The 16,802-nt window shown below is 40.5% G+C and overlaps 1 protein-coding gene across 1 annotated transcript in view; it reads left to right on the forward strand.

Annotated features, from left to right (window-relative positions):
* The first annotated feature begins 96 nt into the window (after positions 1–96).
* The window catches only part of POLR3B (RNA polymerase III subunit B), a 70,149-nt gene continuing 53,443 nt past the window's right edge, over positions 97–16,802 (forward strand). Inside the window, exons 1-9 of the mRNA XM_068191042.1 lie at positions 97–270; positions 1,720–1,752; positions 2,274–2,330; positions 2,413–2,477; positions 2,844–2,919; positions 6,014–6,114; positions 8,314–8,405; positions 9,022–9,139; positions 10,168–10,276. Of these exons, the coding sequence (XP_068047143.1) occupies positions 205–270; positions 1,720–1,752; positions 2,274–2,330; positions 2,413–2,477; positions 2,844–2,919; positions 6,014–6,114; positions 8,314–8,405; positions 9,022–9,139; positions 10,168–10,276 (717 nt within the window). The 5' untranslated portion in view covers positions 97–204. The remainder of the gene's footprint in view (positions 271–1,719; positions 1,753–2,273; positions 2,331–2,412; positions 2,478–2,843; positions 2,920–6,013; positions 6,115–8,313; positions 8,406–9,021; positions 9,140–10,167; positions 10,277–16,802) is intronic.

Below are 16,802 nucleotides of genomic sequence, written 5' to 3' on the forward strand. Positions count from 1 at the left end.
GAGCAGAGGAGGGGAGGGGCGGGCTGCCGGGCACCGTGAGGGGCGGGCTGCAGAGCAGAGGGAGGGGAGGGGAGGGGAGGGGCGGGCTGCCGGGGCCGGGCCGCGCTCAGCGGCGCCCGGGCCGCGCGGGGCCGGAACCTTCGGGCGCCGCGCCGGAGCGCGGGGGGACGCGCCGCGCTGCAGCGCCGCGGTGCGCGGGTGGCCATGGAGGCGCTGGGGCTCGGTGCGCTCACCCCGGAGCAGGCGGCGGCCCCGGTCAACACGGTGGAGGTCAGCGGGGCAAGGGGCAAGCGGCCGGGCGCGCCTCGGGCTCGCCCGGAGCGTGGCCGGGCTGAGCTGAGCTGGGCTGGGGTGGAAGGAGTCTCCTGCCGCGCACACGTGGAGTCCCTCGTGCCCGTGCTGCGCCGCTGGGTGTGCGTGTGTGGGGCGGGGGTTTGTCTGCTCCGAGCTGTCCCTGGGCAGCCCCTCAGGACCCCGGGCTCTGCCCGACGTGGCCCGCACGCAGTCACGGGGCGGTCCGGGCTGGCAGGGACCTCGCAGCTCGTGTCCTTCCTTCCATCCCCCTGCCTTGGCACGGACACCTCCCGCTGCACCTTTCCCCTTCCAGCCTGGCCTTGAAATGTTTACTTAAATCAAAATCATTCGTCTCATCCTGCGGTCATCAGTTTAATTGCATTACTGTTTAACAGATGAAACCCCTTTTTTTAGACATAACATTTAAATCAGAAAAACCTGAAAGCAAGCACTGTTCAGCTTTGCAAACGCTACCGCGTATAAACCCAAAGGGACCAGTGGTAACAACCGCACCATTCTGCACGCGTCTCTTTTTACTGCATTGGCTTTGCCATTATTAGATGTTAAACTGGGATCACAAGCAAGATTAGTAGATTAACAAACAGCAGCAGTGAAGGCTGAGAGCCAAGAGCACCATCAACATGTCTGTGGGTAGAAGAAAGCTAACAACTTTCTACAGTTTTCTTTGGTTATTAATTTTGTAGTATTTTTAAATGGTAGTAGATGGAGAAGCATATGAGGGCTGGGAACACTCCTCCTAAATAACAGGATTTTGTTTCCAGCCAAAGATATATGCAAGTTTTAGCACTGCCGTGGTGGGAAAAAGTGGGGCTGACATAAAGAGATGTTCCCTGTGTTCATCGAAGATTAGTGGTGGGAGAAAGTTTGTAGGAACCTTGGTATACTTAGCACTTGTCAGTACTTTTGCTAAATCTCTGTAGGATTTAGGGTCCTGATAAGTGTTACAGAGACAAGTGCTGCTCCCAGAACTGAGGTTCTTGCGTGTATTTTGTAAAGTCAATGTTGTAGGAAATCTTCCCTTTCTACAAATATAATTTACAGTGTTAACAGAACAAAAATGAAAAAAAACATTAGTTGGTCTTAAATGAGGACATGGTGTTAAGGAGTTTTCTCAGAAAACTGTATTTTCACAGAAGTTGCTCTTAGGAAAGGCAGTGTGCCATTGCATCCTGAGTAAATACTGCACGTATGGTTTACTGAGATGATCCAGGTCATTTTTATCCATCTCTTATGGCTTTAGACAGTTGTTTTTTTGGTTGTTTTTTCCCTAAATGGATCTGATTTTAAACAATGTTACTGTTCAAAAAACAACAATAACAATAAAACACGTAGACAAAAAGGCTCAGGCATGTTAGATATTTGGCTACTCATTGGAAAGTTGTCTCAAACTGTTTTTGTTTTCAGGAAAAATGGAGACTTCTTCCAGCATTTCTAAAGGTTAGTGCTACACACTCATTTCATGGTGTGAATATTTAATCTCCTTACTAACTTTACATTCCCTTCTTCTGGCTTTTACTGTTTCCCAGAATACTTGTCCTCACTTTCCTGTGGATTTTGCCTTTTGTTTTAGTTCCTTGCAGTTACCAATAGACTTGTTCCATAGATTGTTTTCTTGATTAATTTACAGATTATTTTGTGGAGACATCCTCCTAGAGCTTTGCATTTTGGTGTGGTTATTCTCAGTCCATACTGTATATTTGTAATGTTTCCAGATTATTTTCCTTTTTTACTGGTTCTCAGAAATGCTGTCCATGCTCTTTATATGACAGCTCCAGTGTAAGCTTGGAAATGTAGTGTAGAACCAGAGTGAGCATCCAGCCACTTCCCAGAAGTTTGTCAGCTGAAAGAATTTAGCACAGTTATCCAAACCCAGTTATAAATGCTTATATCTTAATTTCTGCCTTATGTGGTTAACTTTACTGAAGCTGATTTTATTTGCTGCGTGCATTATTTTTCAGGTGAAAGGACTGGTGAAGCAGCACATAGACTCATTCAATTATTTCATCAATGTTGAGGTAGGCTTTCCTGGGCGGGGGGAGAGTGGCTCTTAATACTCAGAAAAGGCCATGGTTCCATTTTGTTCTTTGTCTCCTCCAGATAAAGAAAATCATGAAGGCCAATGAAAAAGTGACAAGTGATGCCGACCCAATGTGGTACCTGAAGTAAGCATGAGATGATTTCCATATCAGTAGCAGCATTAGTACTATCTCAGGGGTTTGTTATCAGCTATAAAGTGGTTATAAGCACTTGTGTAGGTATAAATCAAGAGGGTGTTTTTCATGACTTATCTCTTATTTTATGCAATGAAATATGGGAAGATTTAAAGGTTTACTGCACATGCAGGCTAAATTTGAACTAATTTGACCACAACTCAAATACAATGAGTTATTTTGGGAAGAATCATTGCTCATTATTAATCAAATTGTGTTCATCAAAGTAATTTCATTTTCAGTGTATGTAAAATTTTGCTTCCTTCAGATTGTCTGAAAAATATTTGCCTCATTGCTTATTTTGAAACTGTATTACAGGTACCTCAATATCTATGTGGGTACTCCAGATGTGGAAGAAAGCTTCAATGTGACACGCCCTGTATCACCTCATGAGGTGATGTTTGCATCTATCTTGTTGAGTTTTTTATCTTGGACAAAATATGTCTTGGATAATAGCTGCATGTAATTTTGAGTACATGTGTGTTATATTAGGTAGTGTATTGCATTCCACCATCACTGTAAAAAGAAGCTTCAGAGACTTAAACATCATTACATAAAGCTTTTTAATTTTATTTTAAATTGTTGAGGGTTTTTTTTGCTGCATTCAGTATTTTATGTTAGCTGAATTTGAGTGGGTTTCCATGAAAGTAGTGAAAAGTACTTCTCTTGCTTCATCTTGTGGCTTTCCTCATGACAGAGCTGAAGTCCTCATAATGTAGGGTTTTTTGATATTCTTATTTACTTCTTTTTAATATTAGCCTTGTTACTGTCTGCACCATAAGTCACTTCAGTCTCTGTTTCCCTTCCAGTCTTTGAGAACTTGCATCTGATTTTTTTGCTCATATTTTTAAAGTCTGATTCAGAAAGCAAACATGGAAATTTTAAGCAGAAACAGATGGAAAATGTTAAAATTACAAGAAGCTGCAGAAAAACATTCTCCTTCTGGGGAGTATATTTAATTTCATTGCAGTGCTGTAGGCATGTAGGTTACCAAATGGGTTGTGTACTTCTGGAATAAAGATGAAGGACATGCTGCTGTGACTGAAATCAGAAAGTCTCTTGCTTTTGACCAACAGGATATAAGGTAGCTTCTGTATGTATGAGAAAGCCATAAGCTAACATAAGCTTTGAACTTCTTAGGATTGCTTTCAAGTATCTAGAGACATTAAGTCTCTTCAAAGTGCTCAGGAACACAGTATTTCTCTCCTGCTACTGTGCTTTGAGATTTATACCACTGCAACAGAGGTAGTGACCACTTCTTTTTGGCCTCTGGAGGGAGAACTGAGCTTGGAACTTGCACTTACTTACCTGCATGCAGCCTGTTGTCAACCTCGTAACTCAGTTCATGTATCAGATGCTTTTTTCCTTGCTGTATCCACTTGATACTTGAAATGTTTTTTGGCATCTAATCAAGACTATAATGAAATACATTCTGTGCTTTGGAGAAATTCTGTAAGAATCAGCTGTCTAGTGGCTGTCATTTGGGCATAGCCACTTTCTGTCTCCAGTGACCTGACTCTAATCTCATTTGGTTTGATGGAAAGCTTTGGAATAAAGCCAGTAACTCAGCCAGGTGTAATACATGATAGTTGCTGCATCTCACAAACGTGTAGCTAATGTTCTGTCAGTAAATGTGAACATGCACAAAATGCAACAGGAAGCATTTCTTTAATATGAATGAAATTGCATGCAAAAAATGGTTTGTGGCCAACAACTCATTCAAGAATTCAGGTATTAATATGCTTGCTTACTATATAGCTAAAGTGACTGTCCATACAGAAGAAGGCAAAATAAATGCTTATAGAGCATATTGACTTTGAGTTTAGAATGAGATACTCTTGTGTCTTGTATATTCTCGTTGATGCTTAATGCTAATGCATAATTTCTCTTTATTTTCAGTGTGCACAAACGGAGGCCAAAGTTATTTTCTTAAATAGGATGCTGCTCAGGTCAAGCCTGGGTGCCTTAAAAAAATATTAGATAGGAGTCTGCTGTTATATTTCTCTGTTGAAAGCTTATAAAATTCCTTCCCAAAACCACCTAAAATCATTAGATTTTTATGAGGGTCTGAGTGTATATCAGGTCATGCCTGTCTTTTACTTTCAGGTGTCTATAGTAAGAAATTACCTCAAGGAAGGTGATACAAAAATACACATACTAGAATCTTACACTGTAATTTGTATTTTATATCTGTGTCTTGTGTTAAAAAAACATACCTAGAGAGTCCCAAGTAGTACTAATTTTTCCCCCAGGTGGTACTAAAGAGGCTGTCTAACTCTTTTTCCTTCAGTCCTTATGGGAGTTTCACGAACTATTCATACAGATGAATTTAAAGTAATTAGTATATGGAAATATTCTCAGTTACTTTTAAATTGGGTGTAGTTGCTGGGAGCAGAATGGCACCTAGTTTCCTTCAAGGCATGGCTTGAAAGCTGCTGTTGTATATCAGTATTTTATTACTGGAGAAGAGGTTTACTTTGTAGTGTGGAGAGGAGAAGCATCAAGTCTGTGATGATTGTTGAGGCGTATTTTTCTATAGAGCTGCATCTTCAATACACAGCACAATCTTAATTGCCTTTTATTAGTACATAATCAATACACTGAAGGACTGCAGAAGTATGAGTGCAAGTCTGACTACTGTTAAACCTGTAATCCTGGAGCTGAAAGGTAAAGCATGCTCAGTGAGGTCACGAATGACCTGCTGCGAGTTGCTCTGTTGTGTTCAGCAGATGCAGTAAGGCCTGTCTTGCATGAAGAGACACAATACCTTAGGGGCTGGCAACATCTTAAAATGAGGCTGGGGAGAGCAGACCAGAAAGATTGGATTAGAAATTATTGAGCCTTGAGGTATCTAATGCCCTAGATATGTTTATTCTGCTTCTCTTGGTCTCCAAGGAATTTGCAGACAAATTCTAGGAATCTTTGCAGGAAGTGATTTTGTAGTGAGCCTTCTGTAAGTCATCTTAATAAATGGTACTGCACAGTGAGGTTTGCTCATTCTGATAATAAAGTAGCATGGTGTGTCTCTCAGTCTTGTGCCTTTCCATTCTGTCAGACTTCATATGGCAGCACAGGTCTTCAGCTGTTGAGAGTCTGCAGTATAGAAATGTCCCTGAGCTGAGCATTGCTCAGACACACTGTGATCTTTGTGCCAGCTCTGCTGATTAGACCTGTTTGTTTAATTAGACCTTTTGGTTTAATTAGATAGTTTCGAAGTTAAGCTCTGCAATGCTGTCTTCTGAAGGCACAGATCTGCTGTCTCCTTTTGAAATTCAGAGCAATTGTATTTGAATTTTCTTAGATTTTGTTTTAAACAAAAACAAAACGGAGAGTCTGTCAAACATGCTTCAGGTATCATGAAGATGTTGCTGAAGCTTTGCTTCGCTTTGCTTTGCTTGATTTCTTTGTGAGAATTTACAGGACAGGGCTGTTTTAAGAGAGATTCTTGAGCCAGCACCTGACCTGTTGTGTGCCTGTTGTCCTTTCAGTGCCGCCTGAGGGACATGACCTATTCTGCTCCGATTACCGTGGATATCGAGTACACCCGAGGCAGCCAGAGGATCATCCGCAATGCGTTACCCATTGGCAGGTGAGACACCACCTGCTGAGCTGCTGCTATCAGTTTTCATTTGCTGCCATGCTGAGAAGAGTTTTTACTGCAAAACAGATGTAGGCCAACCTTGCTTCCTTGTTAAAAGAAACAATGAGCAGGCAAATCTTCATAAACAGCTGTACAGGATTTTTAGGGTCTAAGACCTTGTTTTGCAAAAGCTTCTGATAATGTCTCCTTCCAGAGAAGGATGGATATAAGGATGAATGGTGGCTCTGATTCTGTTGGTATAAAACCACAGAGGAAAATGCATGCCTGGAGCTGCAAGCTGCATTACTGTAAAATGAAATCAGGCATGTTTGCTTTGTAGCCAAATTACTCAGTCTTTCATACATAGTATGTAGAGTAGCGTCTGTGGAAGGTGCAAGGAAAGCAAGCATTAGTTCTGCTGCACAAGTTAAGCTTTCATTTAAAATTGTTTAAGTTACAATACTAGACTGGCTTTAAGGGCATACATGCAAAAGGTTTTTTGCTGTTAAAAACTGTTAATATCCAGTTATTATTTTCACGGGAAATAATTTTCCTTATCTGTCCCTAGTATTATACTTGTTTCCTTTGGCCAATGCTCTTGTTTGACATGCAGTTTGGACTGGGACAGGTGTTTCACTGTAGTTTTCAGTAATGGCATTTGAGTATTCTATTTTACCTTATGCCAACTGCTTCCTGTTTCTGATATAAACAGCCAATGCATTCAGCTTATATTGTGATAGATTTTGCTTGTCATAGGAAGCTTTTATCTCTAGGAAGCACTTTCTCAGTGAAATATAGTGACAAGATAGCTTTTTGTACTCTGCAGAAATACAGAATTTGAGTTCATCAGTTTTCTTTTAGGATATAAGAATATGAAAACAGCAAAGAAATTAAAATAATTTATGAGATATGAATACAAGAAATATAGCCTAATCTTGTTTCTTATTGAAGCAAATTTGAATGAAAAATCTCAGAGGTTGAAAATATTTGTGTAGTAGAACTCATGAATAATTTTTGTCAACGTGTGTTTTAGAAAACCCTTGGAACACAGTTCTTACAAAGGCTGTCCACCAAGGAGGGAAATTCTGTTAGCTGGATCAAAGGTCAGATTTTTTGTAGAAGATGCTGAAGGGCAAGGAGGTCTTTTGGTAGATGTAGTGGTAAACTTTCTGTCTTTTGTGAAATACAGCTTTCTCTTTGGAAGTAAACTACTCTCTTTCCAAAGTTTTAATGAAAAAACTGAGAGTGAAAAGGTACACTTTGAAGCTGACTACAAAAGTACACTTTTCAATAATAACTGCAAAATCATTGCTGGTTAGTTGTTAAATAAGCCAAATTGAAAGTAAGCATTCCGTGATTTATCATGGGGTGATAGAATAATTCAGGTTGAAAGAGTACAATCTCCTCAGCCTCTAGTACAGCCTCCTGCTCAAAATGGGTCAGCTCTATGATCAAACCAGGTTGCTCAGTGCTTCATCCTGTCAGGTCTTGAAGACCTCCATAAATGCAGACTGCCCAACTTCCCTGTGCAGCTTTTGCGCTGTTTGACTGCCCTCATGATGAAGTTTTGCCTCATGTGCAGTCTGTGAATCTTTAGTTTCTCTTTTATTTACTTCCCTAAGCATTGAATTTTTAAAAATTTCTTGGAGTATCTTTCCACCACATGTTGCTTCACAAAATGCTTGCTTGCAGGTTTCTCTGCTAGGACTCCAGAGAAGTCAGAAGTACTACTGGGGATACTTCATGCTTAGGTTATGAATTAGAGGCACTATCTCTCTGCAGCCAGAAGGTGTCATTCCTGTGTGGGAAATGAGATATGAACTAGCTTTATCTAATAAAAACTGGTAACAGTGGATCTGCAGTGGCATGTTCTGCTCTGCAGACTGTTTTGGAGAGCAGGAGTCTTTGCACTAATTGTCATTGGCCTTGGTGACCCTGCTTGTCACAGTGCCTGAGTAGCTGCATAGCACTTCAATAGGAAGTCTGTGGTTTCTGCTTGCAGGTGTCCAGTTTCAGGTCTCTTTTGAATTACATGTTCAATGAAATAAGGTGGGCTCAAACAAGCATGCTGTTGGTTACAGCATGCATGAGTTCTGATTACCTTAAATGTGTATCTCCAGTTTGTTCAGCCTGGTTTTTGTTCTGAATTTGACTATTCATATTTTTCTGTCCGAGTCTGAAGTTAAATTGTACCTGGTTTTCTTGCAGAATGCCTATAATGCTGCGTAGCTCCAATTGTGTACTTACTGGGAAAACTCCAGCAGAATTTGCCAAACTAAATGAGTGTCCGTTAGATCCAGGTACATTTTCACTCATGTTCTTTTTTTTCCCTATCTGTGCTTTGAGTTTTAAATCTTTTGGTATGTTTCCTGCCGCCATTAAGTCTCTATGGAAACTTCTCAAGTGTGTGCTTGCAACTAAAAGAAATTGTCAAGGTTTTGTTGAGAACATGAATAGTTGGTATTTGCAGACAAAGTTTTCAACCCCAAAAAGCAACACACCAAAATTTTGAATATTTTATTTTGAATTTTGTATACAGTGTTGTACAGTGATGTGCTATATGGGAAAAAGGATGGAGTTCATTCATTGAAAATTAAACAGATTAGGAAAGAGTGGAGTATGATGTCCTCCAGAGTGGGAACTCTCCTTTGTCATGGCCTTTTGTAAAGCAAGAATACAGTGTTGCATATAATACATGGTATTATTTGATATCTAGAGAGCAGTTGGAGGGTTATAACAAACAACTTGTTTGGCTTTTATCTGTCAAGTTTGTTCGTTATTCTTTGAAGTGAGAATTTACTCTCCCATTGTGTACTTATGGTTTACTTTCTAATAATTTATATTCAAAGGCATATTGGAGGAGCCAAGTAAAGTGCAAGGGTACTGATATGCAAAATTTTTTTTTCTGTTAACTAGGTGGCTATTTCATTGTTAAGGGTGTAGAGAAAGTCATTCTTATTCAAGAGCAGTTATCCAAAAACAGAATAATTGTTGAAGCTGATAGAAAAGGCACAGTTGGCGCTTCTGTTACCAGGTATGGTAAATTCCTACCATTACATAAAGGAGATAAACCTAAAGCTTTAGAACTTCATTGGTGTAGTTGAAATAGCTGTGGAGGTTTCTTCCTAGTATAGTTAAAAAAAAAAAGCTGAAGAAAAAGCTGTAGACATTCAATGCTCCTGTCTTGCTACCGTCATTTTGTATGCTAAAACTTCAATCCCTACATAGTGTAGTATTACCACAAAAATCAGTGAGAGGTGCTCATGTGTTTTAGGATTCATCTCAGGTTAGGAAAAGCAAGTTCTAATTTTTAGTGTAACAAAAGTGCACTTTGTAATTGATGGTGTTTGGTCTCAGTTTGCAGCAACTTACTGCAGTGGAAATTGGATGTAACCTTTTATCTGCCTCTCTACATAAAATTGGCATAAAAACTTTTATAAGTGAGGGCAGCTGAGGAGGAAACAAATATTTTTGTACAACACAAATTACTGAAAATGGCAAAGGAGTCTAAATTTGGCCTTTCCTCCTTGATCAAGTTTTGTTTCTATTTTGTTTGGCCTTTGGTTGGTTGTTTTTTATTTTTTAAGCTGCATTCTGGTCTATTCTATGGTACTTGTCACTATTCACTGTGAGGGCTGCTTTTTCTTCTCCAGAGGCCTCACTTCTCTCCTAGCTGCTCTGCTGTCTCTCAGTAAGTCTGGATGAGGTTAATGGACCACCAAGTACTGTTATGTTGTTAACTACTGTTGCTGCAGTACTTGTTCACAGTTTGACCTTGCTGGTTACATCAAAACTGATTATCAAAGCATGTAAATATGATTTTGAAAAGTACAGACTTCTACTTGCTTAAGCCAAATATTCCAAATAGTCCCGAGCATAGGTGATAACACCCTTGAAGTTACAGGCTGATCCCTGACTGGTTTGATGTAATTTTTAAAAGAGGAGAAAATGGGATTAATTTAGCTGATAGATTGTTCAAGCTTGCTAATTTCTATACAAAAGATACTAGGAGTCAGTGCAAACACTCTGTTTGACATAGTATTATTTTTATTTTACCTTCAGTTCCACTCATGAGAAGAAGAGCAGAACAAATATGGTTGTGAAACAAGGAAGATTTTACCTGAGGCACAACACTCTGTCAGAAGATATTCCCATTGCTATCATATTTAAGGTAACACAGCTGTTTGTTTGGGAAAAAAAAAGGGGGGAAAATGCTGTGCTGTAGTTCAAGAATGAAGATCGACAGCAGCTCTCAAGGTAACATGTACAGAAGGACTTGGCAGGGCTTAGAAACTGCAAGCTTTTTCCCCTGGGAAGTCATCTTTATTGTACAGCAAAAAGGAGAATAAGTGCTGTATTTTTCTGCAAGGAGAGCATTGCTGGGCCAGGACAAATACCTGCCACCCCCTTACTCTGCCTTATGAGGTATCTGTGTTGCTACAAGTCAGAAGCATTTTGGTTTGTTATGAGCTATGTTGCAAGTTGTGTTAAGGGTCATTGTTTCTGGTTTTCTGTCTGTGAAATCAAATGTAGGGACTACTGTTGGGAAAGGTGGTGGGTGGACGTGCTCTGTCCAGCTGCTGGAGCAGACAGTAGGGCATGGCCCGGCCTTAGGCTGAGAGCTGTCCTGCCAACAGCTGGAGCTCCTTCCTGTCCTGTCCTGCTTTGCTGCTGCCTGTGGCTTTACAGCCTGGTACATAGCGTGTGCAGGAGGAGAGTGGGCTGTGTTCTTGGAGGCACAAAAAAGCCTCTGTCTGGATAGATGTAGGCAAACTCTCTTTTAGTGTTCTCTGCAGTGGGTTACAGCACAGAAGGTTTGGAGAGGTGGTCACAGGAAGTGATGTACCAGGAGAGGGCAGCACGAGGTTGCAGCATCCGAGCTGGTCGTGCCCGCAGCGCAGTTGTTATTTATGGGTTTGTCCGAATTACTGCAGCACTTGGTGTGCCTTGGTACTGGCAAATAGTTTAATCATTGGGTTTAGGCTTGAGAAGTAAATGGCTGATGCCTCTGATTAAGCAAATCTCTTCAAATAAGAGAGTAGATCATCTGTTTTTAGTGATCAGGGTTAAAGGGGTTTGAGAAGGTATTTATGGACAGAAATATACATAAAAGTGCCAGAATTAAGTTCACAACTCTTGTGTTGCAGGAAAGTGTTGATATGGCTCTTAATCCATTTGCTCCAATACCAAACTGCTGGATTCCACCTTACCTTGTAGATTTTTATTACATTTTGTCACCCTGTGCTGGTACAGATCATACCTGCTTATGTAGAGTAATTGCTCTGGGTTGTTATCTCAGGAGATGGTTGTTGGCTTGTTTTCTAAGCAAAATTATACTGACTATTTTATTACCTTCTGACAATGATTGCTGTAATTATCCCCCCTTCGTAAGTATCTTTTATATTTTAGATAATATTCCTTAATTTTTCATTTATTAATTGCATAAGGGCTTACAGTTGTTATACGCTCTTGGCTGTAATGCTTTTCAATTATTTATATTGATTTAATACAGTAGCAAATTAGCTACATCCACTTTAACTATTCTGAATGTTCTATTCCAGCTGTTCTCATGAGTGGTCATCTTTTTTACCTTTCCTTTAATGACATGAAATTCAGGGATCTTCTGTATACTTCTGGTGAGTCTCCAGCTGGAAATGAAAGCGGTCACCAGTCTCCATTTTCCTTTCTTGGGCATTGCTATTGGGTAATGTGCTATTGCTTCATTCTGTTTAACTACTAGAAGCAAGATTACAAATGCAATAGGCCTCAGCCTGGAGAATCCCAAATTTAGGAAAGCCGGTCTAACTTCAGCTCTCTCACATGGCAGTATTATACGCTGGAGATCTGTTGGGAAAACAAGGAGAATAATTCCTTTCTGCCGACACCCAAGCCTTGGGCATGAGGCGTGTGTCTTCCTGGTTACTGGTAGCTGTTCTGCTTCTTGTGATGGTGAGATCCACATCTGCAAGGGACAAAATTAAGCTGTATAGATTTGAGGTCTGAAGTTTTGACTGCCTTTGAATCCTTAACTTGTACTGAAACAGCTACATGTTTAATTTCTAATTAAAAACTAAAATGAGAAAGCAATGGCAAAAATTTATTGCTCTGCATTTCTTCCCAGACTAGCATCCAGGCTACAACCAAGTTCCACAGACCTCTGTGTTTTGACTAAGAAAACAAATAGTAATTGGTAGAGGGCTGCCATTCAGTGCATTGCCCAGCTAGAGGGGACAGTTTGTCAGGGACTACCTGAGTAATTTTGGCTTGTCTTTCTAGTCCCAGAAGCTTTATTGACATAATGCTCTGTATGTGACTTAAGAAGTCAATCAGGTACAGAAAATCATTGTAGCATTATAGAAGAGAAAGCAAGGCTTGCAGATCTATAATCTAATGTGTACTTAAAGCTCCTGCATCTGTAAGGTGGAGGTGTACTAATATATCCTCTAGACATCTTTGTCAAAAGCAAGGACTGTGAAATAGAGAACATTACAAACACGACCAACTGACAGAGCTGAGGCCTAAAATTCTCAGAGCTCCCTAGACTAGAATCTAAGGTCACCCTTGTTTTTCAGGTACAAAGTCATGGACAGAGATGCTTGCTAGGGGAAGACCTGAACACAGTGTTCTCCATCCTTGCTTTTGGTGAGGAATGAAGCCCAGGCACCTGGGCTGTAGGGAGCCGTGGAAATAGAGTAGATCTAAAGGTCCCTTGATCTGGATAGATAGGGACTGACTGGATTGTGTGGGGTCTCCCTAAAGGAGGCATCTGCATTCAGTTCATCCTCCCCCATAACTGCATTCCAGAATGACCTTGTCCCGTTGCTTTGATTTTTCTGCCATCCAGACCTGTAGGGATCTTTGGGATGCTCAGGCGTTTTACAGCCAGTTGTGCCAAACACACGTAAGTTGTGGTTTTGTGAAATTTAGCACATTGACTACAACTAACTGAAATTTGATAGGCTACAAAAGGCATGTGCCTGGCATTATTCTAGGGCAGACTTGGGGTATCTGCTCTTTAGATATGAGGGAGTTAGAGCTTTGTAGCTGTGCTAGCTAACCTTTCTTCTTTTGAGTGACAGAAGCATTAGTGCAGTCCTTATATATGGAAATGCAACTTTACTTCTGAAGTACTGACATAAAGCGACAATTTTGCCCCTTAAGTATGTGTCTGTTGCAGTTTTTAAAGGGCTGTTAACTGCCTTGTAATGGGAAACAAACACATTTAATTTGCTTCCTGCTTACTTTGTAACACTTCTTCATTAGTTGACATACATATATGACCACAGGGGTATTTAGGGTGTCCTGAGCTGCTTTGCAACCCGAGAGACCTGTGTTGTAGCTGTGTCAGTTGTGCACATCTCATAGGGCTGTGTGAACTGTGAACAGTGCTCTTTTGAATATGTCAGGCTAGGAGGTACAGGTGCTTTACCTGGGGGGCTTGGACAGTTCAGGTAGCAGTGAGCATTGGAGGAGGTGTGGAATATTTGTGTGGTGTGTAAGGATGTTTCTATCCTGAAAATCATTTGAGTTGGAGGTAAGATGGTGGTGCTGCTTTTGCAGGAAGTTGCCTACATTGGAGGGAGTTAGAGCTGCTCAAAGGTAAGGGCTATTTCTCTTTCGAGTTTGTGATCTCGATTTGGTAGGTTTGAGTGAGCCCTGAGAGCTGAAGTGAAGGTTGCGTGCTGCATCAAAACTAGTTAGGGAAGGAAGAGGATTATAAATAACCTACAGGGACTTAAAAGTTGAATTTTATGACCTGAATCACTAGATGAAGCATCTTTAGTTTATGTGGGAGCTGTAAGAAACTGCTCTAGGACCTGGGGCAAAAGATTTGAACAGCAAGTTGAGTTTCATTTTTACAAATCTGCTTTAGCCTTGGAGGTGCAGCTCTAGAGGAACAGCTGGGTGGTGGTCTGACTGGATCTGCAGGATTATGGGTTCCCATGGCTGTTGTTTCATAGCTCGTATCTTTTGAATTATGAAAGCTCCAGACCAATTCTGTCTGTGATGTCAACCTTGAACTTCCCTGACATCTTTTTAATCCAGTCATCTGCCTGTCTCCATGCTGTAATTCAGCCTGATGGAGTGCAGAACTACATTCTAGGGAAGTGCCATGGAAACGCCTAGACATCATCATTAAGACATGAGCCAGGGGAGGAAGAGCTGGGCTCACGCTCTCATCTGTACACGTGTGTGTGCACACACAAAGGTGGACACACACACATTTGGGCAGAGGGAAGCTCCCCAGTCTTAGGAGGGGGTTGACCCCACTTGGATCACTTTCTCCCACTTGAACTCAGGGTGATCTGAATATTCTGAATGCTTGTTTTGCCTTGTCTGCTTTATGTCCATTGACTACTAGCCTTCAGCTGTGGTCTTCAGTAGCCTGCTCTTCTCCTCTTCCTCATCCTTTCACTGCCACTGTTAAAATATGCTTTTACAGTGTCTCCTTCCCCCTCCCCCATAAAATTACCTCTTTGTGACATTGCCTTCCAGTCATAAAGAAACAAGACATCTTGTCTACTGCTTTGCTTTTATGTTAATTCCCTTTCCTTCAGCTTTGTCCTAGGACTGCGAGTGTTTTAAGCTTAGGGCCCGTTCCTATATTGCGTGTCCTCCATGTTTCTGTAGCACAAGCAACAACCAGGGAATATTTTGTTACTGTCCTAATGATGTTACTTCTCTTGTATTGGTTTGTTTTTTTAGTTGTTTGTTTGGTTTTTCTTGGAAGGGTAACATCAGGGCCAAATTTACTGAAAACTAAAGTGTTAAGATTACAAATCTGTCTGATGGCATCATGGGCCTGCTGCTTGTCCTTTCAGTGTTGCTTGTAGGTGGTTTTGTGTATGCAACTCTGCTCAGGATTGTTGAGAGTATAAAGGAGAATAAATAGGTTTACTTGTAGGCTGTTGTATTAGCACATCTTTTTCAGTTGTTTGCCTGAGTTTTAGTCATTACGGATAAATTCATTTCCTTCAATATGCACGTATGTAATAACACAACATTTATTGTTTGGTGACAGATCCTAGCTTTTCCTACTCAGAAATTTAGAATTCTCAGGTGATTCTGCTGCTACAAATTCCAGCTAGAAAATCTACGCAGGCATAAAGATCTGCGTTACTCTCATCCTTTTGCTGTAACACTTGATCAGAGAATTCATCAAGGCAGAGGAAACCATCAACCCTCTTTAATTTGCTACGGCTTTCAGTTTTTAATGGATGAAAAAAATATAATAAAAATTCAGATTGATTTTTTTTTTCCCCCAGTTTTTATATGGCACTTAAGATTTGGTTGCCATCCTAGGATTAAGCTGATGGACAGAAATAGGGTGATACCAGCTTGCAGTTGATGTGCTTTAGATAAATGTATTTGTATTATATGTGCCTAGAATGGCACAAAAATATTGTTCTTCTAAAAGCTTCTAGACTAAGTGCAATAATTGTATGAATCTAGTTGTTCCTCAAGTAGTTTGCTGGTCAGCTATTAAATCCTAGACACATGGAAACTTACTGTTGTGAAGCTTTCAAGCTTTTGTAGACTTATCTTTTGAGTCTGGCTTTAAGGTCAGGAGGGAATTTTGTTAACTTCTCTGCTGAGATTTTTTAACTACTGTGTGACCTTATTTAAAAGGGTGAACAAGTATAATAAACATTTGAAAACCAGAGATCTCAACCACAATAATATCAAACGGCCAACTTCTGGTTCTGAAAAGAGGCTTGAGATCAGAGGGGTGACTACTTAGGGGATCACACTATGATGAAACACTCATACCTGGTGAAGTAACTGTATCTTGAGTTGGCTCTCAAGTCTGTCTGAGATCTTGGAATTGTGATCTGGGCTTTGCATTAAAAGAGGAGAGTCCTCACAGTGTTCTGGGTGTGTGATACTTCTGTAGTGCTTTTAATTTCTAATAAACCACAAGGTGAAAAGGCAGTGTTTGAATTTAAAAGAACTTCAGCCACTTCTTTGTTCAAGAAGAAGGAAATGAAATAAAAAAAGAAGCTGAATATTTCACAATTAGAGCAACAGTTTTGCAAGGGAATGGCATTAGCTAGGTGTTAAGCAAAGTGACACTCCATGAAGGCAATAAGAAGGGAAGGTATTTCTGCATTTTTGAGGAAAATGTGACTTTTTGGGGTACTGCCAGTTTTTAATGAGAACCAGAATACTAGAGTCTACATAGGCCATTATTTACAATGGTCTTTGTGGCAGGCACTTTGGAGAATAATGTGAATGCAAACGTAACTTCCTCACAAAGTTCTGAGAAACATATTATAACTCAGCCAGAAGAGGTTTAGTGAGATTATTCCATTTCTTGATATGGCTGAGCTCCAGGCAAATGTGTTAAGGGGGGAGCTTTAGCACCATCTGGAATCCACAAAAGCCTTCACTGCTGGCTGCCACCTTGAAACACTTTACTGATAGAGAGATTTTTCTAAACCTGTTAAGCGCTTTCTTAGTTTATTAAGCTTTTTCCGCGGTATAAAGTCTAACAAGGTGTCCATGGATCAGTGAAATAATAGAATGTCTTTCAAGTGGAATTGTGTAGTGAAGTCATCTTCTAAATGCAGAGAGCTGCAAAGGGGGAAAATTGTAAACATTTCTCAAAAATGATGAGCTACATCACAGTCAATGGAGTTTGCAAAATTGGTTGTGGTAAGAGACTGTGAGTAGTCCTTTAAGAAATTTCACCTTCC

The sequence above is a fragment of the Anomalospiza imberbis genome, chromosome 5, assembly GCF_031753505.1.
Source record: "Anomalospiza imberbis isolate Cuckoo-Finch-1a 21T00152 chromosome 5, ASM3175350v1, whole genome shotgun sequence".
NCBI lineage: Eukaryota > Metazoa > Chordata > Aves > Passeriformes > Viduidae > Anomalospiza > Anomalospiza imberbis.